Here is a 27,981-nt window from a genome sequence, read left to right on the forward strand (position 1 = left end):
GGGGTCCCAGAAGCTGTACTCATGACCCCCGACTCCCTACCCCCTGGGACTCGTCTCTGCCCCCCATCACCTCCATGGAACCAAGCTTTTGTCCTTCCCGCCTCCTCGGCGCCTGGGGCAGCTTCCCTTCCATCCTCAGACCTTCGGTGGACCTTTTGGTCACCCTGCCAACCATCTCCATTTCCCTCTAGGGCAACGGGTCCCACCCAGGTCTGTGCATCTGCCACACTTTGTCCCCAAAGTGCTGACGCTGAGGGAGGTGCAGATGTACATGCAGGGTTGGGGACCCCAGCATCACTGTCACAAACCAGATGCCCACGGGCTCTGCAGGAACACATGGGCTGCAGCTGATGAGAGAGGACACGCCCTGGGCAAATGGCAAGCCACCCTGAGCTCACAAACTGTCCCCATCGAGGGGGGCAGGCCGGCGGGGCCTCATCTGTGGATATCAGGAGTTTTAAATAAATTGTCCTAATTTTTTAATGTTGGCAACTCAGCAACATGCAGCTAGCTGTCTTTGACTGGTGGGTGCTGGTGGCTAAGTTATTTCCAGTCCTTTCTGCGCGGTCAAGTCGCCATGACTGTCATCGCATCTCACAGGCTGGGAAACAGATGCACGGGCAGAGCGGGTCACTGGCACCAGATCACGATTTAATAAGCGGCGTTTGAACAAGCCAACCTGGGGCTTTCACCCCTTCCTATGTCAGACCCCGAGTCCTAACAGCTCTGTTTTAATGAACGGCTTCTATGTGCGTGGCGAGTGCACAATATCTTGTGCAAGACCCACAACAGCCCATATTCCTCTCCTTATGTTGGGGGTCAGAGAGAGTGACTTTCCAAGATCTCTCAGCCTCTGTGGAGGTCTAGGACCAACACTCAGGCGCGTCTGCTCCAACGTCCCCGCTCCTTCCGTGCAGCCTGGTTTCTCTCTGAATCCAGTGTCCAGCCTGGGGCCAGGCTCACCAGGGCCATTGGAGATGGTGATGAGGGTCTGGAGCTTGGCTTCGGAGGCTGCGGGGCAGGACTCCCGGGGCAGCCTCCTGGTGTGGGGTTCCATCCGGGGTGGAGGGATGGGCCTGGGTCTGAGCAGCCCCAGGAAGATGTCACTGGGCTCGGTCCCGCTCACTTTTCTGGGGCGAGAGGCACTGCCAGATCCCCCTGTGGAGCATCTCACTGCCGAGGGCGTAGTTGACGGCGTTGATCGTGGGCACCGTCTTGGCGACGAGGGCCGGTACCTGTTGTGATAGGGAAGTGCAGAAGACAAGCTTCAGAGCCTCTGCTCCTCTCCCTGGTCCCAACTGGTCACCCTGCCTCCCCCACCCCTCCCTGCAGCCACCAGTCACTTGTCCTTCGCTTGGTTCTGCAGCCTCTGAGCTGCCTCTAACCAGGTGGCAGATGATGCACAGAAACGCCCTCCTCCCCGGGCACCAGTCTCAGCCCCTGGCCCCAGAGTGTACTGTTCACCATCTGGCTGTCCGTCTCTGTCATCTCACATGAGGCCTAGGCAATGCCAAGCTGCCGCCCTGTGTGGCCCGGGGGACCAGCAAATATGGAGTGTTACGAATGTTCAAAGGAAAAGAGAAAGAGAGAGCCTATCGTGGAGGCCAAAAGCCAGAAAGAGAGATGGGGCAGAACAGAGGCACAAAGATGGAGAGGGGTCTAGCTTTGGGTACTAGAGGGTCTGTACCATCCGAAGCTTGGGGGAGATGGAGGTGGCATCTGCGACGGTCGCATACAGATACAGGAGGGCATAGGGGCCCCAGCAGAGCAGCAGGGTCCTGGCTGGCAGCGTGGTGTTCACCTGGGGAGAAATGGGCACGGGAGGGAGGCATCCACTTGCTCCAGGTGGCCCGCGGACCAGGCCGGCACTCCGCAGGGCTGCAGGAAGATGCTGAGCCTGCGGAGGAACTTGGGACCAGATGAATCTCTCTTCTGTTTAAGATGCGTGACCCTAAGCCTCTCATTTAAGCTACATGACCTCAGTTGCCTTGTCTGTAAAGTGGCCCGATAATTCCTGAGTTGCGTGGAGGCGGGGGATTGGGGGCCGATAATGAGCTATTGAGCTTCCTGGTCGGGGCTCCTTTTGAGAAACCCTGGGTTCCGTGGGTGTGGCCGTGTGCATGAGGGTCCCGTGGCTGAGCTGCCCTCACACCTCTGTCCCTGACCCAGCTGGTCATCAGCAGCTGCAGCCACCTGGGGGACAGCCTGTCGTGGGTTCATGGGGGCCACTTTCCGCCCTGGGACATACAACCGGGGCGCCGGCCTGTGGTGCCACCTGGGGCCACCGGGGGCGCACGCCTCGGGATCTAATTTCGGGCCGGAAGCTGCAGGTTCCTGCTCCCCCTATACACTCGGATGTTAAAGTTCTGACCCTAAAAATCAGCGCCTGTGTTCTCATTGGCCACGCCTCCCTATAACAAAGAAGGTGACAAGTTGGGACGAGGGTACATTTTTTCCTGGAATTTTGGATTTTAAAATATACTGACCGGGAGATATTTTTTCTCTTGAATTGTCCCTCAATCAAAAAAAAAAAAAAAGATGCTTAGCACAGGTGGGAGGCCCCTCCCGTCGGAGCTGAGGCCGGAGGAGAGCTGACCCCTACGCGGAGAGACTGCCACCTCCTCCGGAAACCGCTCAGCTCGCAGCCGTGGTCCCCGGGAGCGCGCAGCGACCTCTGCTGATGCTGCCCACCTGATGGTTTAAAGTCAACCCGGAAAACGGGGAAAATCCGTGTGGCAGCCGTGTCTCTGGCTGATTGAGCCTCTGATAAATGAGGCGACTTGGAGCACCCAGGCCAGGCAGCGCGGAGGACACCCGGGAGGCGGTGGCGAGCAGGCGAGCACCCAGCCGGGAGCGGGGGACACGATCTGGTCGCGCACAGACAGCATCGCCCTCTGTATGGGACTCAGAGGAACCTGGCGCTCCAGCTTAAATCGATTTGTTTAGTCCTTTTCCAATTCTCAGAAGAAAAAAAAAAAGTGGCAGATTAAGTGTCTCAACAAAGAGAGTGTTTCTTTCGGGCGTTATGATGAACTACTTGGGTGGTGAAGGGCCCGACCCGGGTTTGGATCCGAGTGGGCTGTTACTAGATGTGTGGCTTTTGGTGTGTTGCACAGCCAACCCCTTTCAGCCGCAATTTTCTGGTCTGTGACTCAGGGATAACATAAAACCTTTCTTCCTCAGAGATCGGTTGCAAGGATGTAATGGCATAATGCACAGAACGTAATATTTATACAATTTTTGAATCTCTGACGCTCATTATGACTCATCTGCTAGAGACTGTCCGGGTGACAAAGTTAAAAGAAAATGGTGACAAGGTAATATTAATGCAGAAGTTCAGAAATGGCCGGGGGCTCATTTTGAAGCATTGTTTCTCTTGGACAGATGTGGTTGCAGTTGTGGTTTCACGTTGTGGATCACTGCCCGTGCCTGCAACTCAATGAAACATCTCGAAGCAATTTAAAAGCAACATTTAAAAAACGTGATTTCGTGCAACCCTCAAATCCTCGGGAAGCGTGCATGGTGGCCTGCAGGGGGCCCTGGCTCTCCCGGGCTGCGGGGTCTGGGTAAATCTGAGCGTCCTGACCCTTCCTCCCGGGTCTTGGTGATGCCCAGCAATTGGGAGTGTCTGTTCCGTCCCTAACACCCCATGCTCCATGGAAGCTGGATTTTCTCCTGATCGTTGGATCATCTGTGACATCATTCATGTTCCCTGGTGTCCCTCATGGGGACAGGGAGAGCTCATCTGCTCTGGGCGTGGGTCCTTACCTGGAGCTGGCCGGTCTTCCCGAGCTTCTGCTCCATGAGCCGGTAGGATGTGAGTGTGATGAGGAGGGGCAGGAGGAGGTTGAAAAAGGCCATGGTGAGGAGGAAGCTGGTGAAGTTCCTGCAGGCAGAGGGGTAGGGGGTCAGGATCATCTTTCGGGGGTCATCAGCGGCCCTCGAAGGCCCATCAGACTTTGCTCTGGATGGTCAGATGCGGGAAGTGCTCCTATCAGACAACTGCTCAGAGTGTGGCCGCTCATGGGTCCCCGCTGAACTCCCTTGGGAGCCAGGGAGCGACTCGGTCCTCCTAGAACCTGCCTGCAGGAGCCCGGGGGCAGAGACGAGGGAGAGGCCTCCTTGGTTCATGCTCAGCCTGCTCTCTGCCTGTGCCCCTAGCGTGGAAAACAGCACAGCTTAGCTTGAGAAACATGTTTACCGAATGGAGGAGATGTCAGTGGAGCAAGAGGAAAGATCATTCAAGGAGTGTTCTAGGCACGGGGATTCGAAAGGGCCTGAGGAAGAGACTCGACACTGTGTCACTGAAGAAATCATTGAAGGGACCACAGAAGAGCCTGGGGTTCCAGGTAATGGTCATGGGGAGGCGGAGGCCTGACCAGGAGCAGGTGAGAGTCACAGGGAGGAGATTCCTGTTCCGTGAAGGGGGGACCGCGTCACCCTGGTACTGTCCACTAAGGAGGGGTAGGAGGAAGGACTGCCAGAAGGACTGGACAGCGGCTGGGGAAATACCTGCAGAGAGGGCCCTGGATGGACACTGGACAAGACCAGGGAATCTCAAGTGGATTCCCTGGGAAGCCTGTCATCGGTAGACATGAGTAAACATGTGGAACAAATGAATGCAACCTGGCTCTGGCGGAAGCAAGAGGGAGGCTGGACCAGGTGACTACCCCCCACCCAAGGCAGGCTCTAAAGGGTCTCCCTCTGCCCTGGTCTCTCCAGAGCCTCGTGGACGGGGCAGTGCTAGACACGTGCTCTGTGATGGTGGGGGCCATCATGCACTCAATCCTGTCTCTCTAGGGTGTGACCCAAGGATTGGCTCACAGCAGACGCTCAAGGAATCTGGAGAGGTGAACTCCATGCCGAGGAGGTCCCTCCCAATGCAAAGACCTTCACATTCTTTGAATCTGTCCAACTAGGGACATGGCTCCTTCTAGAAAATGATGAAGTCAGAGCTGGGACAGCTGACTGTGCTGAAGACCGCAAAGGGGTCGTGGAGCTCAGTGACTAATGGCTCACTGGATAATGCCCCATCTTAGGCCCAATTCTATGCCCCGATTTGCATAATATTGCCATCACTTGGCTTGTCTTGGGCTTTCCCCATCCCACTGTTAACTTACAAGTGGGTATCACCACTAAGGACTTGAGATTGTCCAACAAGGGTTGACACTTCCCCATTTGGATTTTCAGCCGTGACACAGTTGTCACAAGAGCTCAAAGCCAAGGTTCCCATAGAAAGGAGGCTGGAAGCTGCTCCTCCCACCTCACCTGTCCCCCTTGGAATAGTCCAGGGTGCAGCACGTCCCCAGCGGCTCATAGTCATAGTGGCCCCAGCCCAAGAGGGGCAGGGCCGCCCAGAAGGTAGAAGACAGCCACACGAAGAACACCAAGAAGACGGCCGTGTTCCACGCCAGTCGGCTGCCTGCGTGGGACAGAGGAGGAGGGTGGCTGAGAGGAAGACAGAGCTTGGCCGAGTGAAAAAGAATGGACTGCAGGGTCACCCAGCATGTCCCTAAACCTCCAGCTCTGATGCTTAACGGCTTAGTGCCTCGGGCAAGAGAAGAGTTTCTCTGACCTCAGTCCTCTCCTCCACAGAGGATGGTTATGAAGGACGGAAGAGATAATGGATGGCAAGGGTCTCCTAGCAGACACTCCATACCATCCCCTTCAGGGGACAGAGGGAAGCAGGGGGTGGCAAAGCTAAGTTGGGGAAGAAGCAGAAGCTCAGGTGAGGATCATGGCGGAGGGAGTCAGGTCTGACTTACTGCTGTCCTTAACTCTTGCTCAGAAGCGGACCACCGTCTCTGCTTCCAAGGTGCCCCTCAGAGAACTCTGAGCTTGGGAGTCAGGGCCTCACCTCAGTGCTAGTGGCAGAGGCTGGGTCCAGGTGGCATCTTCTGGCGTAAGCGGTCCACTGATGACCTCTCCACTCTCCCTCACTCTGCCCCTCACAGCCTCATCCAGCCCTTCTCAGCCAGCGCCTCCTCCCGGACCCGGCTTCAGAAGACCTATCCCAGGGGCCTCCTCTGTCGATGGGTTATTTGTCATGGTCCTTTGTGGATGAGACCCTGGGGCAGAGGCCAGGACTCCAGGTGGGGTGCCATCAGCAGAGAAGAGCAGGTCTCTACCCCCTTCATCCTGACACTTTGCTTCCATTGATGCAGCCCCAGATGGCATTTGCTTGGATGTGTCCTGCTATGGATTGAATGTTTATGTCCCCCCAGATTTATATGTTGAAGCCTTCATCCCCGTGCAATGGTATTTGGGGGTGGGGCCTTTGGGAGGTAATTAAGTCATGTAGGTGGAGCCCCCGTGATGGGATTAGTGCCCTCATAAGAAGGGACATGAGAGATGCGCTCTCTCTCCTTCATGTGACGACACAGCGAGAAGGCAACCATCTGCAAGCCAGGAAAAGGGCCCGCCCCAGAACCCGGCACGTGAGCTCAGCCTTCCAGCCTCCAGAACTGGGAGAAATACTCTCCTGTTGTTCGAGCTGCCCAGGCTGCAGTATTTTTGTTACAGTGGCTCCAGCAGACTAAGATAGCCCCCTAGCTGTGGGCACAGTAGTTAATATCCACCTCGACCCAGGTGTCGTGTCAGCCTTTTCAGCTTTGGAAACGGATGACCAAGGTGGCACGCCCGAGGTCACCCAGTAATGGAGTGATGAGCTCAGACCCCTCCTTAACCTTCCCTGTTTTCACATCCCTCTGCTGGGCACTGAAACACAGAAAGGGCCTTCATCCAGAGGCCCCTGGAACAGCGCTTAGCTGCTCCGTATTAAGGTAGAGAAGCCCATTGGTGTCTGAGAAGGGGGGTGTGTGTGTGTGTGCACATGTGAGAGTGCGTGTGTGTGTGTGTGCACATGAGTGTGTGATGGTCTGAGGGGGCTTTGAGGCAGAGCTGGAAGAGGAGTGGTGGGAGAGGACTCCCAGGTCAAGGGGGCAGGATAGGAGTTGGGACAGGATAAGAGCAGAAGCGAGCTTCTGGCCTGGAGGGAGGCGTGTGACTTTGCCGAGGGCACGGGGCTGTGTGTGTCTGCGGCTAGGGTAGATCTGCATTCCCGAGGGGCGATGCTCAGGGCTTGAGGCCCTGCTGGCTATGACCCCACAGCATCCTCTGTGCCAGGCAAATTCACAGCTTGGGACTCGGCACCCAGGAGGCAAAGGGCAAGACCGCTTCTGCAGGCAGCCAGGCCATGCCCAACCCCAGCTCTGCCCCTACGAGCTGTGCGACCCTGGGCAAGCTCCTTCTCTGAGCCTCTGCTTCCCAGTCTGCAAGCTGGGGGTTTGCTGTGAGGGTTAGCTGAGGCGCGGCTCCCCAAAGCCTCTGGTGTGAGTGGGATTCTAGAGGGTCTATGAGTGAACATGTTTTTTATTTTAATGCAGATTAAAATTATAAAAATGTTAAAGTTGAGATTTCACAGATACTTTTAAAAGGGGACTAAAGCAGGCATTTAAATGTTTAAAAATGAGTCCCTTTTAAGAAAAAAAATCAAGTTAATAACAGAGCAGGTAGTACACTGATATGGCCAATTAAGAAGGTGGCGTTTGACAACACAGCTTGGGAAATCGAGAGCTAGTGTTCATTAAACCCCGTGGAAGTGTGAAGTACAGGGACACATGCCCAGCTACACACACACACACACACACACACACACACACCACCTCTCTGCCTCCCAAAGTGCCTGTCTTCAAGGGCATTTTCTCTATCCGCGATTTCATCTGATTTTCAAAATAAAACTGTGAGGTTGGTTATAAAGATCATCTTGCAGAGGAAGAGACTAGGATTCAGAGAGGACCCCTGACTTGCCTGAGACTGCAGCGAAGGCACAGGCAGCCTTTCTAGCGCGTGCCTCGACACCTCTGGTGTCCTCTCCCACCCTCCCTCCTCTCATGAATGCTCACACCCCACACTCGTGCACCCTCACACCCACCCACACTCCCCGTGACTGGGACACACTGAGCAGACCTGCGGCCTGATCACCCTCCCTACGTGGACGTCCTTCCATGCTGGGAGCCCAGAGACCACGACGTACGGGTGCAGTAGTGGTGATAGCGTCCCCAGGCGATGGCCGCGCTGCTGCAGATGCTGGCCAGCGCCGTCACAAAGCCCTGGAAGCCATGGGCCTGGCAGCCTTCCGAGCCGTAGGGCCAGCGCCTGTGGAGACACTGGGCACCGGTGACCCCTCCCCTCCGCCCCTGCCCTCCTCCCACACCTGCCGGCCGGCAGCTGGGACAGCACCCTCCTGAATGTTGGCCTGGCTCCTCGGAAGGGGGCTTTGTCATCTGCTCCTCCTATGAGGAAACTGAGGCCTTCGAGACCGAGTCGCTGGCGTGAAGGGTGGAGCTCATGCACGCTCTCAGGCTCAGGGTCCTTCACTGACCTCGGCTGGACCAAAGGGTCTCTCCACCTGCTTGATCAGATGCCTCCAGCACAGGAAATGGAACCCCTGAGCTGGGAGGAGAGCAATGCCTTTACGCTATAGATGGAGAAATCGAGGCTCAGAGAGGAACAGTGACGGAGCCAAGGTCACACAGCAGATGAAGGCAAAGAGGATAGGCCCCAGGCCTCCCAACTCTTGGCCCCATGGGCCAAGGAGGGTGGAAGTTTCAGTTGCCCCCTACCCTGGGCAGGGGCAGCAGGAGATCAGGGCCGGGAACCTTCACTGGCCCAGACCCCATGGACTGGTCAGCCCTGGGCATCCACACCCGGGTGGGCTCCAGCCTCCATCTGTGGTGCCCGAAACCAGAACAGGAATATTCCGTCCGCTTAAGAAAACAATCTTGGGGCCACAGTGGAAGACTGTGGATTGCACAGCAGGAGGTCTGAAACACTTGTGAAAATTCTGTTCGCTTTCAAAAACACTTCTTTAAGGCTTCCTAGGTGCCAGGCATTGTTTTGAGTTATTTACAAATAATAACAAGTCAATACTTCCGATCACCATGAGTGAGGTGATAATACCCAATTTACAGAAGAAGCCAAGAGGCGGAAACAAAAAAGCCAGGATTCAGACCCAGGAGCCTGGGCACAGGGCCTGGACTCTTAATTCCTGCAGCCAGCAGGCTCTGTGGGTCTGCTCTGAGCAGCTCCTGTGTTCCAGAATCCGGCTGTGGTCCTCCAGGGATGGCCTGGAATTCGGATCTACCATAGCTCAGCCTGCCCACCATCTCCCCTATTGTTGTCTATGGGCAGGAAGGATGCCTCTGGCCTGGCTGTCCAATGCCCAGAGGTCAGGCCCCAGGCGGGGCCCCGGAGCCCAGGGACCGGGGAGGGGCTGGTACCGGAGGAGGCTGGAAGTGGCTGCAACTAGAGCATTCAGGCTGAGCCCGCTGTCCGCCACTGCCAAGCTCAGCACCAGCAGGTGGCTGGGAGTCCGCAGTTCCGGGGTCTTGCAGAAAGAGAGGATGGTCAGGCTATTGAGGCTGAGACCGGCGAGAGCTGAAAGGAAGGGAGGGGGCTGGCATTGGGGCTGGAGAGGCCCCCCGGGGGCAGAAACAGTGCCTCAGCAACCTCCCCCTTCATGCTCATAACCCTCTCAGTGTAGCCCAGCTCACACCTACGAGGTGGGCTGGCTGTCAGATGCCGAGAGCTGTAAGACGCGCACCCTGCCCTTCACCAACCCAGTCCACCTGGCAGACAGACCAGGAAGAAAACCGATGAAGCGTAGCATGGCTCCTGCCAGAACAGTGACGGGCACAGACAGCTCCTGAGGTCGGAACGTGCCAATCACAGTGCTGAGCACTTTACGCGGATCCTCTCAAGCCGTCTTCCCTGGGTACTGTCCTCTCCACTTACAGTTGGGAAACTGAGGCTCAGAGACGCTAGCTAACTTGTCCTAAGCGCACAGCTGGTAAGTGGTGGAGCTGGGACTCGAACTCAGTTCTTTCAAATTCCAAAATGCCCTCTCCAAGGGCTGTGGGGCAATGTCAGGGGGAGCCTCAGAGAGGAGGAGCCCGAGGAGGAGCTGGGAGCTGCCCAGGACACCAGCAGGGAGCTGAGCCGGAGGGGCATCTCAGGGGGCAGACGGACGGACCGAGCTTGAGCTACTCCTTGTGCTCTCTGAACCTTGGCCTCCCCATCGAGAGTAACGAATGGGGAAGGACCCTGACGTCAAAACTCTGAGTGTTTACTAGGAGGACAGTGTGTGGAAGAGCATTCTAGAAAAAGGGAGCAGCATCAAGTGGTAAAATTTCCAGGCGTGTCTGACTGTGAGATGCTGGATTGTGTGGTTCGCAGAAAAGAGGGAAAGGGGCTGGGCCGCCAGACAGCAGTGTCGGGGCCTCCAGGACCAGCCTAGTGGCTGCTCCTCCCTCTCCACTGGCGGCTCTCGTTGGGTGAGAACCTGTGCTGGTTATTTCTCTGGATCTGCTTCGAACAGAGCTGCATTCCCCATCCACCTAGTCTTGGGCCTGCCCAGCTCCAGGGTCTACAGGCCCAGCTCTGGCCTCAGTGAGCATCTTGGGGGTGCTGAGTTGAGGCAGGTACCTCCTGGACCCAGGTAGCCCCGGTGTGGAAATGCTCAGGGCCCGGGGAACAGGGGGTGGTGGAAGTGATGCGCGGCTGGAGAGGATGGCAGTGAATGAACTGAAATGCCCGGTGTCTGTCTAGGCTAGCACTTCATACCCATGATCCCTTCTGACCTTTACCACCACTCACTGGAATGTCAGGGCATTGAGGGTCAGAGAACTCGAGTGACTTGGTGACAGTCACACGGAGAGCAGGTGGCAGAGCTGTGTGTCTTCAGAGCCTACCAGGGGCCTGCTCTTATACCAGATTCCTTGCAGGATTTCCAGGGAGTGGATTAAACTTTCTCCTGGCTGAATGGCCATGAGAAGGCCTGAACCCTGGATCTTGGTCATGCCCTGGGCAGGTGTCTCCCTTGCGAAGTCCCTCCCTCCCTCACCTTGCCTGGCTTGTCTCCCGGCTCCCAGCCTGCAGGCTGCATCCCACAACTGCTGCTGTCAGAGGTCCCCTTGGGTCTAGGCACAGGAATAGGGTTGGGGGAGCTTTCATTGCCAGCTACACAGCTGCAGCCTGGGTTCTGGGAGCCCCCTGGGTTCCTGCTCCATCCAAGCCCTGCCTGGCTCACCTTCCACCAGCAGCACCGTCCCCACGGCCAGCACCTCTAGCTCCCCGAAGCCGGCGGGCAGGGACCCGGACTCTGCCATCCTCAGCCTTCCTCCCAGCCAGCCCAGCTTCTCTGTGGCTCCCCAAAGCCAGGCCCCTCCCTTTTAAAGGGCCATTCCACGTGCTGGCACATGCAGGTGATTAAGCTATACTTTGGGCTCCTTCTTGCTGCCCCCCCACCCCTAAATTGTGCTCTTGGCCTGAACAGAAGGAACCCATTCACCAGTGGGACAGTGCAGCCTTTGTGAAAGCAGAATGGAGCCCTGGCTCATTCACTGCAGCCCCATCAGGCTGGATTAAGGTCCCAGCTGCCGAGTGGTGTGCGGTTGAGAGCCGAATTAGTAAGGAGTTGCATAACCAAGGGAGGGACTGGAGCTGCAGCTGTGCCTGAGAACTGAGGAGCCAGGCCCATCCCTGTGTGCAGCTGCTGACAAGCTGGACACCTGTGTGCATGCACGTGTGTGTCCACACGCTCACATGTGTCCTCACAAGCGACGGGGAAAGGATGATGGTTGGGAGGTCATCTGTTGTCATTGAAAGAACCCCGACTGGGACTGGAGACTGAAGGCCTGCTTCTGAATCTGCCACTAACTAGCTACGTGCCCTGGGGTGGCACCACTGGGGTCTTTTCAGGTCCTCCTTTGCAATGAAGCCTCTGTTTCCACGGCCTGTTTAGGTCTCGGTTAGAAGCTTACATCATGGCTGTGGCCTCCGGGGCTGCCCTTCCTGACACCACACAGCACGTAAGCTACACAAGCATAAACGTCTCCCAGGGTACCGGCTTGAGACAGAGAGGCTGGAGCACGATCAGTGACAGAGCTCATGTTTATTGAGTGCTTGCTGGGGGCCAGGCGCTGTGCTAAGCGATCTTAGGATGACTCGGACAACTCCAGGCATTGGACACCACCATCCTTTCCATTTCACTTGAGGAAACTGAGGCTCCAAGAAGCGGCCTGAGGTCACGCAAGGATTCATGGATGGAGCTGAAACAAAAGCCCGGTCTCCTGTTCCCTGGGCTCCTGGTCAGGCAGCTCATTCTATTCCGCAAATGTCCGTTTCCCACGCCTTGCCTCTTGCTGGTCCCCACTTATATCCTGAGCACCCCTCAGGGCTGAGCGGACACCCATGTCCTCATGGAGGCCTTCCTTGGTAACCCACTTCCCCCTTTCCCAATTTCGATCTTGTATTACTGGTTAATACAGAAGTCAGGTTTTTTTTGTTTTTTTTAATGCCTTCAAGATCCTAAAAGACCTCAAGGGAGAAGAGAAAGCAGGATAGGACCGGGAATCAGGGACAGAGTTCAGTGAGGCCGAAGAGAGAAGAGAAGGCATCTCCAATAGGATGAAGGAGGAGAAGGCAGGGATGTGGAAAGTGCAGGGCTGGGCTTTGGTTTGGGGAGGAGGGCGTAGGTGGGAAGCACTGAGCAAATCATAGTGGCTGGTTGGAAAGAGCAGAAGGCAGGGGAACAAACATTTCCTGGAAGCCAATATCATCAAGACAGGCCTGCAAAGAGCTAGGCGCTTCCCGTGTGCAGGTGTCTACCTTGGTCACTCCTCACTGGTCTAGGCCTGCCTGGGCCCATGGGTGCGAGGGACTGAGGAACCTTCTGGAAAAGACAGGTAGAGCATGCTGAACCAGAAGCAGAGCCTTGGGGTCCAGTGTGAAGAAGGAATGAGTGTAAGGTGGTGTCTGTGGTGGGAGGAGTTTGGAGGTAGGGAAAAATCAGTGAGCACTGGAAGGTCCTTCTCTAAAGACTCTGAGATCCCACTCTGGGACCTGCCTCGGAGTATGAGGACAGAGGAGAGGGCGCTCTCTGCTCTCACGCAGACCCCTCGTGCCTTCGGCGTTGGTGGGAATGCCCAGAAGAGCTCCACTCCAACAGTTGTGTCCTGGGACTGGGTGTCCATGGAGTACAGCAGCCTAAGAAGATTCACTGCCCATGGGAGACCCTTTGGAGGTCCCCCAGAAATATCTGAATCTTCCCACCTCTTCTGCGAGCAGGTGCTTGTCAGTGCCAGCGAAATCGGATGCTTACTAGGCACGAGAGAGCTTCTGCTCCCAAAGGCTGTCAAGTTCTGGGAATGAACACCCTGAGGAGAGTAATGTTGCTTCCCTTTCTCAGATGAGGACACGGAGGCCAAGAGGGACCACATGTCTCACCCAAGCTCACAGCCTGTGAGTGAAAGAGCTGGCATTTCAATCCAGGCTGGCCTGGCCCCAGAGCTGGGCTCTTTCTAATGCCTTCACTGCTCTCATCTCATTGCATTTTCACAATGAAATAGTGTGGCAGGAGAGAATTCCAATGGCCCTCATCAGAGGCTAGGGTCTGTCTTCATCTTCTCTGAGCCCATCTTCGTCTGTGCAGCCCCAGCCTGGCTGGCATGGGGTGGATTTGCAGGCGGGCAGCCCAGCCGGCCAGTCCAGCAGCCATTTGCCCCTGGGTGGCTGCCCACCTGCCCCGCCTTGCCATGTCCTGGCCTCTCTGGGCCTGGGGCTGATGCTACAGAAGGGGATCCCCCACCCCACCCCCGCTCTCAGGACCGGGTGATTCCAGGAAGCAATAAGCCTCTGAGTGCTGCGGCCAGGGCTCCCTCCCTAATCCCCAGACCGTCCTTGTTTATCCAATGGCCTCAGGTGGGGGTGTGGGGGCTGATGAGCCAGTGGGCAGCTGCTGGGCTTGCTGGGCCGGCAGGACAGAGCAGTCCAGGGACAGGCCCGTGCCCGGGCTACAGAGGAGCCAGGAGCCAGGAGCCATGAGGGTGGCAGTGGGCATGCTCTGGCTCCTGGCCCTCGGGGGGCAACCCCAAGCCCGGGGCTCCTGTCCTTCTCAGTGCAGCTGCAGCCTCCACGTCATGGGTGATGGCAGCAAGGCCAGGTATGGCACCAGGTGTGTGGGAGAGGTAGCCCAGCCCCCATCGCTCTACCAGCTGGGCTGGATTGGTTGCAGGGGCCTCAGACCGCGGCCAGGTGAGATCCCCAGGGGTCCTAAGGGGCTGGTCTGTGCTGCATTATCTTCCAGCCAGCAGGGTGTGGCTCTGCCGGGGAGGTACCAAGTACCTTTATACATGGGGATGGGGATGGGGCACAGGTGTGCCAGCTCCAGGAGACCCTTGCTGAATCCTCCTCCAGGATCCTGGTGGAGAGCAACCCCTCCTACGGGCACAGGAAGTCTCCCCTCACCTCTTTCTTTTCCTCTGCTTCCTTCCTTCCTCTCCGTCATCCTCTCTATCTTTGCAGCCCCTTCTTTCCCAGGCCTCTTCCATTCTCCTGCCTTACCTCCAATCACATATCAGGTATTTCTTACCACTCCACCCATGATGGGATCACCTGCCTCCTCATGCTCCCCCCCACCCCCATCACCACTTTTGGTCTCCTCTGTCCTAGCCCCCAGCAGCCTCAGCCTCAGCCCCTTTCTATGGGCTCCCGAAAAGCCAGGAGTGCCGATTCCCATGGAAACAAGCCCTTCTCCACCCTCAGCCTCTTCTTGACTTTGCCCATCCCCCGTCTGAGCCTGGGAGCCCCTGCATCTCTCCTCCGCCTTCCACCACTGCGGCTCGTGGTCCCTTGCTCTTCCACCACGGGCTCTGCTCTTTTTCCCTTCGGCGGTCTTTCACCCATCTTTCCTCCGACATCTTCAGCTTACCCATTAATGACCCCCTTTGCCTTTCTCAACTTGCTCAAGGATTTCAGCCCTGGCTCAGGGCCTTTCCTGCCATCTTCCCGGCCTTCTGGAATTCCATTCTCCCTTTCTCCCTTGTCTTAGATGGGTGCTGGGGAGCCGCAGATGGTTTCTGATTCAGCGGCAGTGTTATCACTGAGACTCTTTCAGTGATCCTGGCAAAGGGTGTCGGGTGATTGGGTGTGAAGGGGAGGCAGAGAATGGAGAAGCGCCTCCAAGGAAGGACACCCGGTATTGACTGAAATGCGGGGAGAGCTCCATTTTTGGCCCAAATCTCTGATGCTCCAACTCATATAGATCATCTGAGGTGAGGATGCTCTCCCCAAGGGAAGCCCAGAGCTCTGAGCAGGCCAGGAGACAGCCCATGGCCACGGATAATGTGACCAGGGTGACCAAGAACCTCTCCTGCCACCCGCAGAGAGAGGGGGCTCCAAGTTACACAGCATCAGTGGCCGACCTGGTCCTGGAACCCAAGGCTTCAGTTCTATTTCAGAACTCTTCTCATCTGATGATGCTATCACAGGCAGGGACCAGGGGAGGGCTTCTGGTGGCAGGTTAGCCTTGGGATGGAAAGTGAAATTCCAAAGGCAGCTTCCAGGATCCCTAATGTCAGCCGGTGGCCATTCATTCCCTGAAGTCAGAGCCCCCAGCATTGGTTCCACCTGCCTGACAGGCCTACGGCTGATGTGCACCAGCCTATCTGCATGGAGTGTCCTGTGAGAGGAAGGAGGCCATGAAAGGCTAGGGCCCTGAGCTCCCCAGTGGCCCTAGGCATAGACTGCGCAGTCAGACCAAGGCCCCTTCTGTGTCTCAGATGCCTCCTCAGCCCCCTCTGTAACCAGAGCCTCTCAGAGGGTCCAGTCCTTACATCTGAGCAGCCTGAGTGACCTGTTCCTGCTCCACGCTCCCGTACTGTGAGCGGAGCATGTGCACCTGTGGGTACTGGAGTTGTGTCCCCACATCTAGACAGATGTGTTCCCACGCTCTTTGTGCCCAGTTTGCCTCGCCAGGAGTCACGCTGTTGGCCCGTGCTGGTCCCTTATTGGTTTCTCTGGTCCCTCCCATGACCGTCTTTCCCCTTTCCAGGACATCTTCTCCCATCAACTCCCTTCCTCCCACGTACATCCAGACCTTCCCCTTGTGACACCCAGCCCTCTAGTATCATTGAAAATATCATTGCCTCCAGTGCTCTTTCTTCCTTAGCTAGACAACAAGCTGTCTGGGGACAGGGGCTGTGGGTCTGATATTCTTCGGAATCTCCACAGCACCCATCACTCAGTAGGGGTCCCACGGGTGTCTGAAGAATATGAGTGGGTGGAAGTAACTGTCCCTTTTGCTGGCACCGTTGATGAGGAAAAACAAGCCCAGACCAGCCGACTTTGAGTCGAGTGTGGAGGGAAGCTGATGGATGCTGGTGGAGCGTGTGTGTTACTCAGGAAGACCAGAGATGAGGCATATGTTATGACATGACCTCCCTCAGCAAAGCGCAGCGTGACCAGCGCCCCCACCTCGTCCAGTGTGCACAGAGCAGCCCCCAGGTGACATGAGCTGCACAGCAAGGCCCTCACGCCCAGCTTCCAAGTTTTATCTTCTCGAGAATCTTTCCCTTCTTGGCTTATGTGGGTGTGACAGCATATAACACAGCCCCGAAGAGTAGGCTCCTTGAAGCCAGCGACTGCTTCCTTCTCTCCCTCTTTCCTCTGCTTTAGTGTCAGACTCAATAGAACAAGGTTTAAGAAATGTCTGTTTGGGCAGAAGGAGCATTGGAAGGAGCTGGTAAGACTGGCCCCGTCTCCTTCTAGTTCTGGGCTGCAGGAGTTTAGGACCGAGGTCCAAGCACTGGCTCCTACAGGTGATGAGTACGTGGAGCTGGCACACACAGTGCCTCATTTACACTCCGAAACCACCCTGTGAGGTGCAGTCTATTATTACGGGAAACGGAGGCAAAGAGAGGTTAGGTAATACACTCACGGACACACAGCGGGCAAGCAAGGAGCCCAGATGTGGATCCACCTGCCGGGCTGCAAAGTCCTGGCTCTTACACACCTTGATCCTCTCCTGGTTCCTCAGAGTCAGGAGAGGCTGAGGTGCTAATGCCCTTGGTATATGTTTTAAAAAATGAAGAAAAGCCAAAATGGTTACAAAAACGGAGGTATACTTTGAGAAAGGACCATGTTTAACACACATATGCCATGCGAGGATGCACAAGATGATCCAGGATTTATGTATCCAAGTGCTGCAGATAGTATGGGCTGGAAGGGGACATAACAGTTTAAGCTCGAGGTCCTTCAGGCCAGTGACAGAGACGGAACGGCCCTCCAGGGACCCCTGTGACAGGCTCTGGAAGCAAGAACCCCCACAAAGAGCAAACAGTGGGCTGCTTGTGCCCACCCGTCTCCAGGGCTCACCACAGCGCGGAGCCTGGGTTTAGGGGCCTCCGTTCCGTGCAGACCAGGGGCCTCTGGAAGCGGGGTCGGGTCGACAGGACCCTCACTCATCTCTCCCCATTTCCGTGTCCAGGACGGTGGTGTGCGACGACCCCGACATGACCCTGCCGCCCGCGGCTGTGCCCGCGGACACCTGCCGCCTGCGCGTGGAGCGCACGGCCCTGCGCAGGCTGCCCGGGGCCCCCTTCGCGCCGCTCGGCCGCCTGGAGCAGCTCTGGCTGCCCTACAACGCCCTGGCCGAGCTCAGCGCCCTGGCGCTGCGGGGCTTGCGGCGCCTGCGGGAGCTGCGCCTGCCAGGGAACCGCCTGGCCGCCTTCCCCTGGCCGGCGCTCCGGGACGTGCCCCAGCTGCGCCTGCTGGACCTGCAGGCCAACTGTCTCGCCGCCGTGCCGGCCGAGGCGGCGCGCTTCCTGCGCAACCTCACCTTCCTCGACCTCTCCAGCAACCAGCTGCTGAGGCTCCCGCAGGAGCTGCTCGCCGCCTGGGCGCCCCTGCAGACTGCGCCCTTCCTCCCCGGCCACCGCGCCAGGCTGGTCCTAGGTAAGGGGGCATCCTTCTCTGGGCAACAACTTGCAGAGCCTTGGGGTCTTCGTGAAGTTCCCAGGCCTCTCTGAGTCTGGATTCCTTGGCTGGAAAAGAGCAACCATACCTGCCTTCTGGGTTGGAGTGACGATTGAGTGAGAGGCGCACGTGGGCGGGTGGAGGAGCTCAAGCATCGTGTCACACGGCCACAGTTCAAGTCCCAGCGTTGCCTATGACTACCTGTGCGTCCTGGGGAAAGTTACCTAGCTTCTCTGTGCTTTGGCTCCCTTCTTTAAAGAGAGGATGATAATACCTACCTCAAAAGGTTGGAGTTGTAGGTAAAAAGACAGAGCTTAGCACGCATTAGGTACATGTGGCAGGTACAGTGATGTGCCATCCAGATGCCCATCAAGGTAGGACTGGCTGCCCAGTTTCTGGGGTCACTTTCGGAAGCAGCCTTCAGCGGTCAGCCCCACTGGGGAGAGCCTCAGCTGCAGAGCAGGCTCTCCCATGGCCACATACCCTTTCTGGGAACCACCCTCATCCAAAGATGCGTCAGGTGGGAGCCCGCTTGGGAGGACTCTGATGGGCTCTTTCAACTCCACAGCCCCTGGGGTTCACTCGGCCCCCATCTCAGGCCCCTGTCTCCTCCCGCTTCCTTCGTTTCTCCCTTAATACAAACCCTGAAGGCTAATCTTCTCAGAGTCAGCTTCTAGTCCAACTTCCAACTGTCTTCAAAGCACGTGAGCCCTCTGCCCCTGCAGCGTCTCTGAGAACGGGGTATTCTCACGTGGAAGGTCCTGCTCTTTGCTCACTGGTCCATCCCTACTGGGCATTTGTGTTAGTGTGGCCCTGAGGTTTCCCTGAACTCCTTCTAGCCCCCTCGTAGAACTTGACCCTCTCCACCTCCCAGGGGGGCAATAGTGCAAGGATGATGATCTTTGTTTTACAGGTCAACAAACGTGACCTGGGTGAGTCAGTGGTGGGTTTGGGCGTGGGGCTCCTGTCTTACAGGCTGGTTCTCTTTCCCCTGTCCCATGAGGGGATGGGAACCATGATGGACTCCTGGAGGGCTGGGTGGTCAGTGGTGGGTGGGGAGAATCAGAAGAGAGACCTCACCTCTTGGGCGGGATGTGCCTGGAGCATGCCGTGGCTCCTGTTGGGTCCGGCACTGGAGTCTGGGGCAATCTCAGAGTGGTTTGGGACAGCTCCTGCCCTGAGGTCTGGGAGTGTCTCTTGGGACAGACTCTCTGGTCGCCTCACTTCCTAGAAACAAGGCAGGGAACAGCAGGCCCCGTTCCAACTCCATCCACCCTATAGACTTTCTTATCAAATAAAGGACAGTGTATAGTGTAGTACTTATATGGAAAAAATTATTGTTTATTTGAAAATCAAATTTAACTGGGTGTCCATTTTTTTTCTATATCTGGTAAGTCTATTCCAACAACCATGTCAGGCAGCCAGGGCAAGGGGTGTTGACCAGGTGTTACAAATAAGGAAAATTAGGTACAAGAGACTGTCCAGGTCACGTGGCCTGGAGCTGGTACCCTGAGACTCCGTTTCCCTTTTTCTTTTTTTTTTCTTGAGGAAGATTAGCCCTGAGCTAACATCTGCTGCCAATCTTCCTCTTTTTGCTGAGGAAGCCTGGCCCTGAGCTAACATCCGTGCCTATCTTCCTCTACTTTATATGTGGGATGCCTACCACAGCATGGCTTGCCAAGTGGTGCCATGTCCACACCCGGGTTCAGAACCGGTGAACCCCGGGCTGCCAAAGCGGAACGTGTGAACTTAACTGATGTGCCACCCGGCCGGCCCCTCGCCTTTCTATTTCATTGATTCTTTCCTTTTCCTAACAAACCAATGGTTTAACAGATGAACTAGATCTCCTTTCCTGCCCGAGGCGCCTACCTGGCCTGGAGGGTGACAGGTCGGGGCATAACTCATTCTGGAAAATTAATTTTAGTTTTAATTACACAAATTATTCATGAATATATGTAAACATTTAAAATATTACAGAAAAGGCTAAAGACCTTTTTGTCCCCTCTTCTGATTCCAATTCCTTCTCTCCCCCTAAAAGGCAGCCACTATTATGTTTCTTTGCATGTTCCCTATCTTTTACGGTGCATTTACATACACATACTTACTTATATACATGCGCATAGAAATCTTATCTGTGTGTTTTACATTAAATTTTGTCATATTGTACCTATAAACCAGCACTAACTGGTTCATCCAGCAATAGGTCTTGGAGATCTTTGTAAGTTATTACAAATGGATTGACTTCATTTTTTTAAACTCCTGTATAATACTCCATATTAAAGCTATACTACAATTTATTTAGCCACTTCCCCTTTACTGAACCTTCAAATTGTTTCCAGTATTTTATTAACACCTATGATGCCACAGAGAACATTCTTGACAATGCATCCTTGTGCATGCAGACACATGTTTCTCTAGGATAGGAACCGAGAATGGAATTGCTAGGCCGTGGAGTGTGCACCCTGGACTTTTTAAATCAACTGATGGTCGTTAAAGTGGTTGGGCCGATTCTCACCCCACACCGGCAGTGCCTGAGACCATGCATTTGGGTGTTCGCTCTGCAAGTTGCGTGCCTGCCAATGTGTAGGCTCGATTCTGGGTGCTGAAGACACAGGAGAGAACAAGGTAGATGAAAATTATTCCCTCATGAAGCTAATAATTAAAATGGCCAGAATGTTTAGCTTTTGCCAGTCCGACGGGTACAACTTTCACTGCTATTTAACTTTGCCATTTGCTTGAATTCTTTGGGGACTCTGTTGTCACAGGTGAAAGCCAGATCGCTCACCACCAGAGCTGGGTGGTGATGACTCCGGGTGGGAGCAGGTGTATTGTTAAATGCATTGAACCGGCGACACAGGGTAGCAGCCCCCAGTGGGATGGGGTGAGGGAGCGGGTGGGAGAAGGCACTGTCCCCTCCCAGCAGGTGCTCCAAGGGCCTTGAGAGTCATGGAGATACAAGCAGATCCGGATGCACCCTCCCCAACCCTGGACATTTGCCCTTCCAGATATATCCAATGTATGTATATAAATATGTAATATGCCATTGATTCTTAGATGCACTATCAAATTTAATAATAATCTTTGGGGGATCGAAAGGACATCATCTTAAATGCATTTATTTTGTATATCAGAAATGCAAACATATAAAAAGGAATGGTGCCTTAGAGTTGGGGCCCCATGATACCCCTTTATCTGTTGAAGGGTCTTTGGCAGGGTGGGTGCAGTTATCTGCTTTTGGGTCTGTAACGATGTTCAAGTTGGAGGTACAGACGGCTGTGCTATGACACAGAGTTTGATTTGATGGCGTCCTCACTCTCCGCTTTTGAGCCTCTGTCAAAGAGACCATGGCTGAGAACAGCCACCCTCATTGCTGGGGTGATGCTAAACGTGCCACTTGTTCTGGAAGGGCAGGGGTTGAGGGTGAGGGGTCAGGAAGCATTTCTAGAAATGGATTTTTGGCGTATTGCAATTATTGCTGAAATACTTGCTGCTTGGCCAGTAGCCCGCAAGGACCACACCAAGAATGCAGGAGTAATTGCCACCTGTGTCAGGATGCTGTGTGGCCTACCCACTGCTCGATGGGACATCTTTATTTATGCTTACAGTGACCGTGAAAGGGAAGTGATGCTATCATTCAAGATGAAGAACAACTAGCTAGACAGGAGCTGGGCCTGGAGGCCACTTAGGCTGACACTGAGCTCAGGACCTGCCTTGTCCTCGCTCTCCAAGGGGATTGGGAGCCAGGGCTGGGGATGGGAATGGCTCGGCTCACCTCTTGCCTTCCCTGTCACCCCTACAGGGCTACAGGACAACCCTTGGGCGTGTGACTGCCGACTCTATGACCTGGTCCATTTCCTGGAAGGCTGGGCCCCAAACCTGGCCTTCATAGAGGCCAGGCTGAGGTGCGCCAGCCCGCGCAGCCTGGCCGGAGTGGCCTTCAGCCAGCTGGAGCTGAGGAAGTGCCGGAGTCCAGAGGTCCGTCCGGGGGTGGCCAGCATCAGGTCCCCTTTGGGCAGCACTGTGGTGCTACGTTGTGGGGCCACCGGGGTCCCTGGGCCCGAGATGAGCTGGAGGAGGGCCAGCGGGTACCCGCTCAACGGCACAGGTGTGTGAACTACAGGGACTGCTGTGCTGAGATGCCAGACCAGGCCTGGTGGGTCAGCGTCCCAAATTGCCAGGGCCAGGTTTGCTGCGGAGGGAGGGGGGCCGAGCAAGGCCCCCTACTCCCATTCCTTCTGAATGGAGTTGGATGGGCTCCGCCTAGAGGCAGGGCATGGGGACAATGGGTTCAAAGATGACCATGACTCTCAGTCTGTCCTATGAGATCCCACAAGCTCCCTATCAAAGACTCCAGGCCCACCCTAAGAGGAACAAAACGCTGGCTTTCGGTAGAAGATCCTCTTAGGGTATTGAACATTCGTAGTAAGTTTCCCACTTGTAAATATTAAGCCAGTATCACCAGCAGTGGTGATTAACGATCTATTGAGCTCTTCATGTGTATTATGCACATGATGTCCTTGAACTTTAAAGAACAAGCAGATTATCCTTATTTTGCGTGTAAGTAAACTGAGGCTCTGGGAGGCTAAATGCCTGGGCTACACCTCACACTGGTACAAGGAGGAGCTGGGAGTCTAATGCAATCTGGCTGACCCCACAGCCTGTGTGTTTTTTGCCTCGTTGTGTAGACAGAGATGGTTCATCTCTGGCACTGGGTTGCAGGGGTGGGGTGTAGGAGTCACGGGCCACCAAGATGCAGAAAGAGGGTTAAGGAGGAATCATTTCTTAGCATCTGACCAGAAAAGCTCACGTCCCTCCCAGCTTTCTTCTGCCTCTCCCTCAACTGGGTTAGCAAGCGTTGCTCTAGGACTGTGGGTTTGAAATCAACTCACAAACAAAATTGTATAAGGATCTCCATATGTCAAACGGAAGGTTGAAGATGCTCTGATTGACGTGGCAGTGCTGCTGGGCAGGGGAGGGGAGAGCACTTCTGGCTGGGCCTCTGCCTCATTTTCACCCCTTGACCCATCCTAGCCCCAAAGCACCTGCCCTGCCCCACCCCCCCGGGGTCAGCCCGGAGGAACTCCGGGGCCTGCAGAACACAGCCGGAACATCCCAGATTTGGGAGGCAGATGATCCTTAGGCTCTGCCTTAGCCTGGGGCTCCAGGGAGACCCCAAATTTGAGCCCAGGAGACCTCGATCCCCTTGGCTAATCAAAGAAAAGTTGAATGACTCCCATGTGTTCTCGGGATAACAGGGTCTCCAGCAGAGTGTGCACAGCCCAGGGGCTGTGAACTTGGCCCTGAAAGGGAACCTGGGGCAGGCGGGCCCATTCCTTCTCCCACATGTGCCTCTTTCCCCCCAGTGCACCAGGAGGTCTCCAGCGATGGCACGAGCTGGACGCTGCTGGGCCTGCCTGCCGTGTCCCCCCTGGACTCTGGAGACTACATCTGCCAGGCCAAGAACTTCCTGGGAGCCTCTGAGACCCTTATCTCCCTGGTTGTCACTGATCCCCAGACTTCCACAGAACGTAGGGGGAGCCCTGGGGCACTGTGGACAGGTGAGGGGGCGGAAGCTGTTGCCTACAACAACAAGCTGGTGGCCAGGCATGTCCCCCACATCCCTGAGCCTGCTGTCCTGGCCACGGGGCTCCCTGTGCCCAACACGAAGGAGGAGCTGACCCTCCAGCACTTCCAGATGGGTGCCCCAGGAGAGCACTCGGAGGGGCCGGCGGGACCCCAGGAGGCCCGAATGGTGAAGCATCTCAAGGTGGTGGGGGACACATACCACAGCGTGACCTTGGCGTGGAAGGCCCCCCAGGCCAGGAACACAACTGCCTTCAGTGTCCTCTATGCCGTCTATGGGCAGCGTGACATGCGGCGGGTGACGGTGCAGCCCGGGAAGACCAGTGTCACCATCCACGGGCTGGAGCCCAAGACCAAGTACGTGGCCTGCGTCTGCATGCGGGGCTTTGGGCCCCGGAAGGAGCAGTGTGTCATCTTCTCCACTGATGAGGTGGTGGACGCCGAGGCCACCCAGCGGCTCATCAACGTGGTGGTGATCAGCGTGGCCACGGTCATCGCCCTGCCCCTCACGCTGCTTGTCTGCTGCAGTGCTGTCCAGAGGCGCTGCCGCAAGTGCCACACTGGGGGCACCGCCGAGGCCACCGGTGCCTACGTCAACCTGGAGAGGCTCGGCCACAGCGAGGACGGCTCGGAGGAGCTGTCCCGGCACAGCCTCAGCGAAGTCAACAGGCTCCTCTCCGCCCGCTCTAGCCTGGACTCCCAGGCCTTGGGGGCCAGCGGGGGCAGACGGATCAATGAGTACTTCTGCTGAGGGGTGGGCTGCCCCACGCACGCAGATGCCCATGCACCTGCTCCTGCCCTCTGCTACCCCCACCCCCTCACTTGGACATCTGAGTTCATGCTGAGCCACAATTACCACTTGGGTACCTGCTCAGTCAGACACTCACACGCAACAACAGATAACACTTATTAAGCACTTACTGCATGCCCAGAAGTGTTCTAAGTGCTTTATATGCATTAACTCATTTAATTCTTCTAACAACTCTTTATGGCAGGCACTACTATCCTCCTCATTTTCCTGGAGAAGAAACAGGGGGATTAAGTAACTGGCCTATATTGGTCAGTTTTTGCTGCATAACAAATAAAAGTAAAATATCAGGGGGATACAGCAACAAGCACTCATTTTCACACAGTCCGCAGGTCTGTGGGTTGCCTGGGGTGGCTCTGCTCCGTCTGTCCTATTTGGGGCCTCGGATGGAGGATGAGTAGCCACCTGGGGCAGGCTTCTTTTGGGGAGAGGTTTGAGGATATCAGAGGAATGAGCAAAGACATGTGGTGCCTCTTAAGCTCTTGGCTTAGAACTGGCACACTGCCATTTCTGCCCATATTCTATCTGCCAAAGCAAGTCCCATGGCCAAACCCAACTTTAATGAGGTGGGAAGGGACAGTTCTCCCATGGAGGTGATGGTGGGGCAGGAAATATTTTGCTGAGCGGTGATCTCATCTACCATATTGCCCATAAGGACACCAGTGGAAGTGGCAGCTGTGGAATTTGGACCAGCCAATTGGTCCCAGAGTTGGGAGTCCTTACCACTCCCCTGAACTGCATCTTGATTACATTTATGCTAACTCATAGGCACCCACACATACAGTCTCTTTATGCATCTGCCACCCTTGTATGGTCACATGCATACACACACAGAGACACACACTGTGCTCTCCCTGAGTCCACTTATCGATTCTAACATTTTTTCTCTGGGTGCCATTCTGCATAGAGATAATCATTTGATTTTCAATAAACTCTAGAGGTTTGGATGATCCCCAAGAGACTACTGCTCATTTACTCTCAGAATATCAGGCTGGAGGGATCTGAGAGACCCTCCGTGGCGGGGGGCACAGTATACCCAATGCTGTCTGGCACACTGCTCACCTCTGTCCCCATGGAGCAGCCTTTGTGATTCTTAGGACGCTTACCTGGTTCCTGAGGCTGTCTCAGAGCCTTCCCGTCACTCAGTAAGCCACTTCAAAGGAGGGTTCCTATTCAGTTTGCTGAAAGCTTGGAAACCTCTGAGATGGTGTCTCTGTGCACAGGAGAAGGCAAACTTTCCTAGCAGAAGGGCGGATGTTGTGTCTTGTCTGCAGGACTGAGCTCTAATGCAGGCAGCATCCAGGGCGTTTGGTGCCAAGGCCTTTGAGTAACAACTGAGGAAATTGAGGAACGGCAAGTGATGCAACGAAACAATTTCGCTCGTATCACCTAAGTGACTCGGTGTTGCATTGAATATTTGCTGGATAAGCCAGCAACAGGCAGTGATTTCTAAAGTTACTGTACTCCCCCTTGCATTTACAAAGGACCTTACAACCTAGGACCTTACAACACATTTTCCTGTTTTCTCTTGTTTGATCCTCTCGACATCCTGTTATGGGGGCTGGGCTACTTGATTTTACAGATGAGAAAACTGAAGCCGAAAGAGTTGATTAACTTAGAGAGAGTAGTGATGGATTTTCTTGGGGGATCCAGGTCCGTGGTAACTTTCTGGCCAGGCTGAAATTCTTTGTTCTGTGTTGATCTCCGCAATGCAATCCACAGCAGGTTCACTACAGAAACGGATTTTTTCAAGCAACCAAAACCTGGGATCAGAACCATGTGAGCACCAGTGCACATGAGCATGGAATTTCCACACGTGGATATTTTCTACCCATCATCTGGAGGGTGCACCTGACTATAATGTGTGGGCCATGGCCATTGGTAAGAGAAGTTATTTGGTTGGAAGATGACAAAACCAATGTCTGAATCATGAGTAGGCATTTTTTTCTTTAAGGAAAGCCAGAGAGTAAATATTTTAGGGTCTGTCTCTACTGCTCAACTCTGCTGATGTCGTATGAAAGCAGCCATAGGCAATATGTAAGTTAATGAGTGTGGATGTGTTCCAGTAGAATGTTATTTGCAAAAACAGGGGGCAGGCTGGAGTTGGCTCCCAGGCTGCAGTTCGCCAACTCCTGATCTAGATTTATGAAGGCATTTCTGCTGTGTCTTGGGAGACTCAAGATTCAGTTCTGAGTTTTTGATATAGAGGTTGACAGGCATTCCGAAAATCAGAACAAATGGAAGTGCAACGGATGAAGGCAGCCTTCTGTTGAAATGATAAAGAGGTTCTCTCTAAATGATTGGCTGAGCTGATGAAGACTGAAGAATTATTAGCCCAAAGATAGCTAACATGCAGTCAGTTTTATTGAGTCTTGTTTGAAGAAAATTCAAGAACTTGAAAGCAAGAATTTGTTATTATTTATCCAATATTGTGTGTGTGTGTGTGTGTGTGTGTGTCTAAAAGAGAGAGAGAGAGTGAGAGAAAAGATACAAACTTTCCAATGATTCATTAAGACCTACCTTGGTGGTCTGGAAGGAGTGACCCCCAAGATGGTCAACTTCTCAATACCCATCTATCAGCCTTCCTTTGTGTGTTCTGTCTTCATTGGTTTGCTCTTATAGAGAAGAATCACCCCAGATTGTGCTCATGAATATTCAAGTCACTGGAAAAAACAAATTCCCATTGTAAAAAATAAAATGATGTCTGGTTTATATATTAGTCTTTTGGTATATGATTCTGGTTAGTATGAGTCAGTTGCGGAAAACCTAATGTCTTCTTAGAGTCCTGGGAAAAGAATTTCTGCCCTCTCAATGCTGAGGACCAGCCTGTACTATGATAATCCCACAGTATTCTGCCCTTGGAAGCCTTGTTTGGGGGTTGGTTGAAACCATGGCATCTCCATCATGTTTTTTCTGACTTCAATGTGGTCATATTTCTTTTGACCTAAGCAGAGGGTATGTCTGGTGTCACTTACCTGTAGTTGCACGTCTAAGTTGCAGGGTGCAAAAAGGGCAAATAACAAGAATTCTATCCTGGAAAGTGGATGTGGGCTATTAAAACTAGGCTATCAATCAAGGGACTCAGCGACCAACGTGTTTAGTGGACTAGAGCTGGACATTTTTGTTTTAATTATCATCTAATCCAGTAGAGACAAAAATCAACTTACAAGTAATTGAGCATATTTTATTTGATTGCAAGGGCATTGTGGTTATGCCACGTTGGGCTTGTGCTGTTCCAGCAACTCCCAAATTTCAGTGGCTTAACATAGCAAAATTTATTCCTGCTTTCCCAGAGTCTACTTGAGTCAGTGGGAAATGTGGATGGAGGGAGGGCTCTGCTCACTTATTCCCTCAGGGATCCACGCTGATGAAGACTCCGCCACCTGGAATGTCGACGGTTGCTGCAACAAGGGAAAAGAGAAGCTGGAGAATCATGTAGGGGCTTTTAAAACATTATTTCCTCTAACGTTTCATTAGCCAGAATATCAGTTACATAGCCCACCTGTTTCAAGGGGGCTTGAGGATGTAGTCATGTGTGTGTCTATCACAGGCATGCCACAGAGCATGGGAAGCTAAAAGGACCATCTCAGACATGGTTGGCAGCAGATGGAGGAGTGAGAGGAGAGCACCAGTTTGAGAAAGAGGAAGGACAGCATATCTACTTCTTGGTAGCTCGCCTTCTTGATAGTCCTCTGAGCGACCCCAAAGTTTTGCTAATATTGGGGTGGCATTTTCCATTTGAATAGATATGAAACTCTCTGGTTAAGATTCTGTTA

General features: G+C 54.4%; 2 protein-coding genes across 3 annotated transcripts; one reads left to right on the forward strand and one right to left on the reverse strand.

Annotated features, from left to right (window-relative positions):
- Positions 1 to 630: 630 nt before the first annotated feature.
- Positions 631 to 11,204, reverse strand: RGR (retinal G protein coupled receptor). Of its 2 annotated transcripts, XM_008519077.2 has the most exons (7): positions 11,090 to 11,204; positions 9,282 to 9,438; positions 8,036 to 8,157; positions 5,269 to 5,422; positions 3,769 to 3,886; positions 1,688 to 1,801; positions 631 to 1,235 (listed from the first exon to the last, which is right to left on the reverse strand). In XM_008519077.2, exons 1-7 carry the CDS (start codon positions 11,166 to 11,168, stop codon positions 1,104 to 1,106), a joined length of 876 nt encoding a protein of 291 aa, XP_008517299.1. In that variant the 5' UTR covers positions 11,169 to 11,204; the 3' UTR covers positions 631 to 1,103. The 2 variants fall into 2 exon arrangements, with proteins under 2 accessions (XP_008517299.1, XP_070472555.1); XM_070616454.1 differs by lacking the exon at positions 1,688 to 1,801 and having other exon boundaries at positions 972 to 1,235; positions 11,090 to 11,199.
- A 2,652-nt stretch (positions 11,205 to 13,856) lies between these two features.
- LRIT1 (leucine rich repeat, Ig-like and transmembrane domains 1) lies at positions 13,857 to 26,881 on the forward strand. The gene is made up of 4 exons (XM_008519079.2): positions 13,857 to 14,002; positions 17,327 to 17,793; positions 21,614 to 21,919; positions 23,178 to 26,881. Exons 1-4 carry the CDS (start codon positions 13,881 to 13,883, stop codon positions 24,146 to 24,148), a joined length of 1,866 nt encoding a protein of 621 aa, XP_008517301.2. The 5' UTR covers positions 13,857 to 13,880; the 3' UTR covers positions 24,149 to 26,881.
- Positions 26,882 to 27,981: the final 1,100 nt, after the last annotated feature.

Source organism: Equus przewalskii, chromosome 1 (assembly GCF_037783145.1).
Source record: "Equus przewalskii isolate Varuska chromosome 1, EquPr2, whole genome shotgun sequence".
Lineage (NCBI taxonomy): Eukaryota > Metazoa > Chordata > Mammalia > Perissodactyla > Equidae > Equus > Equus przewalskii.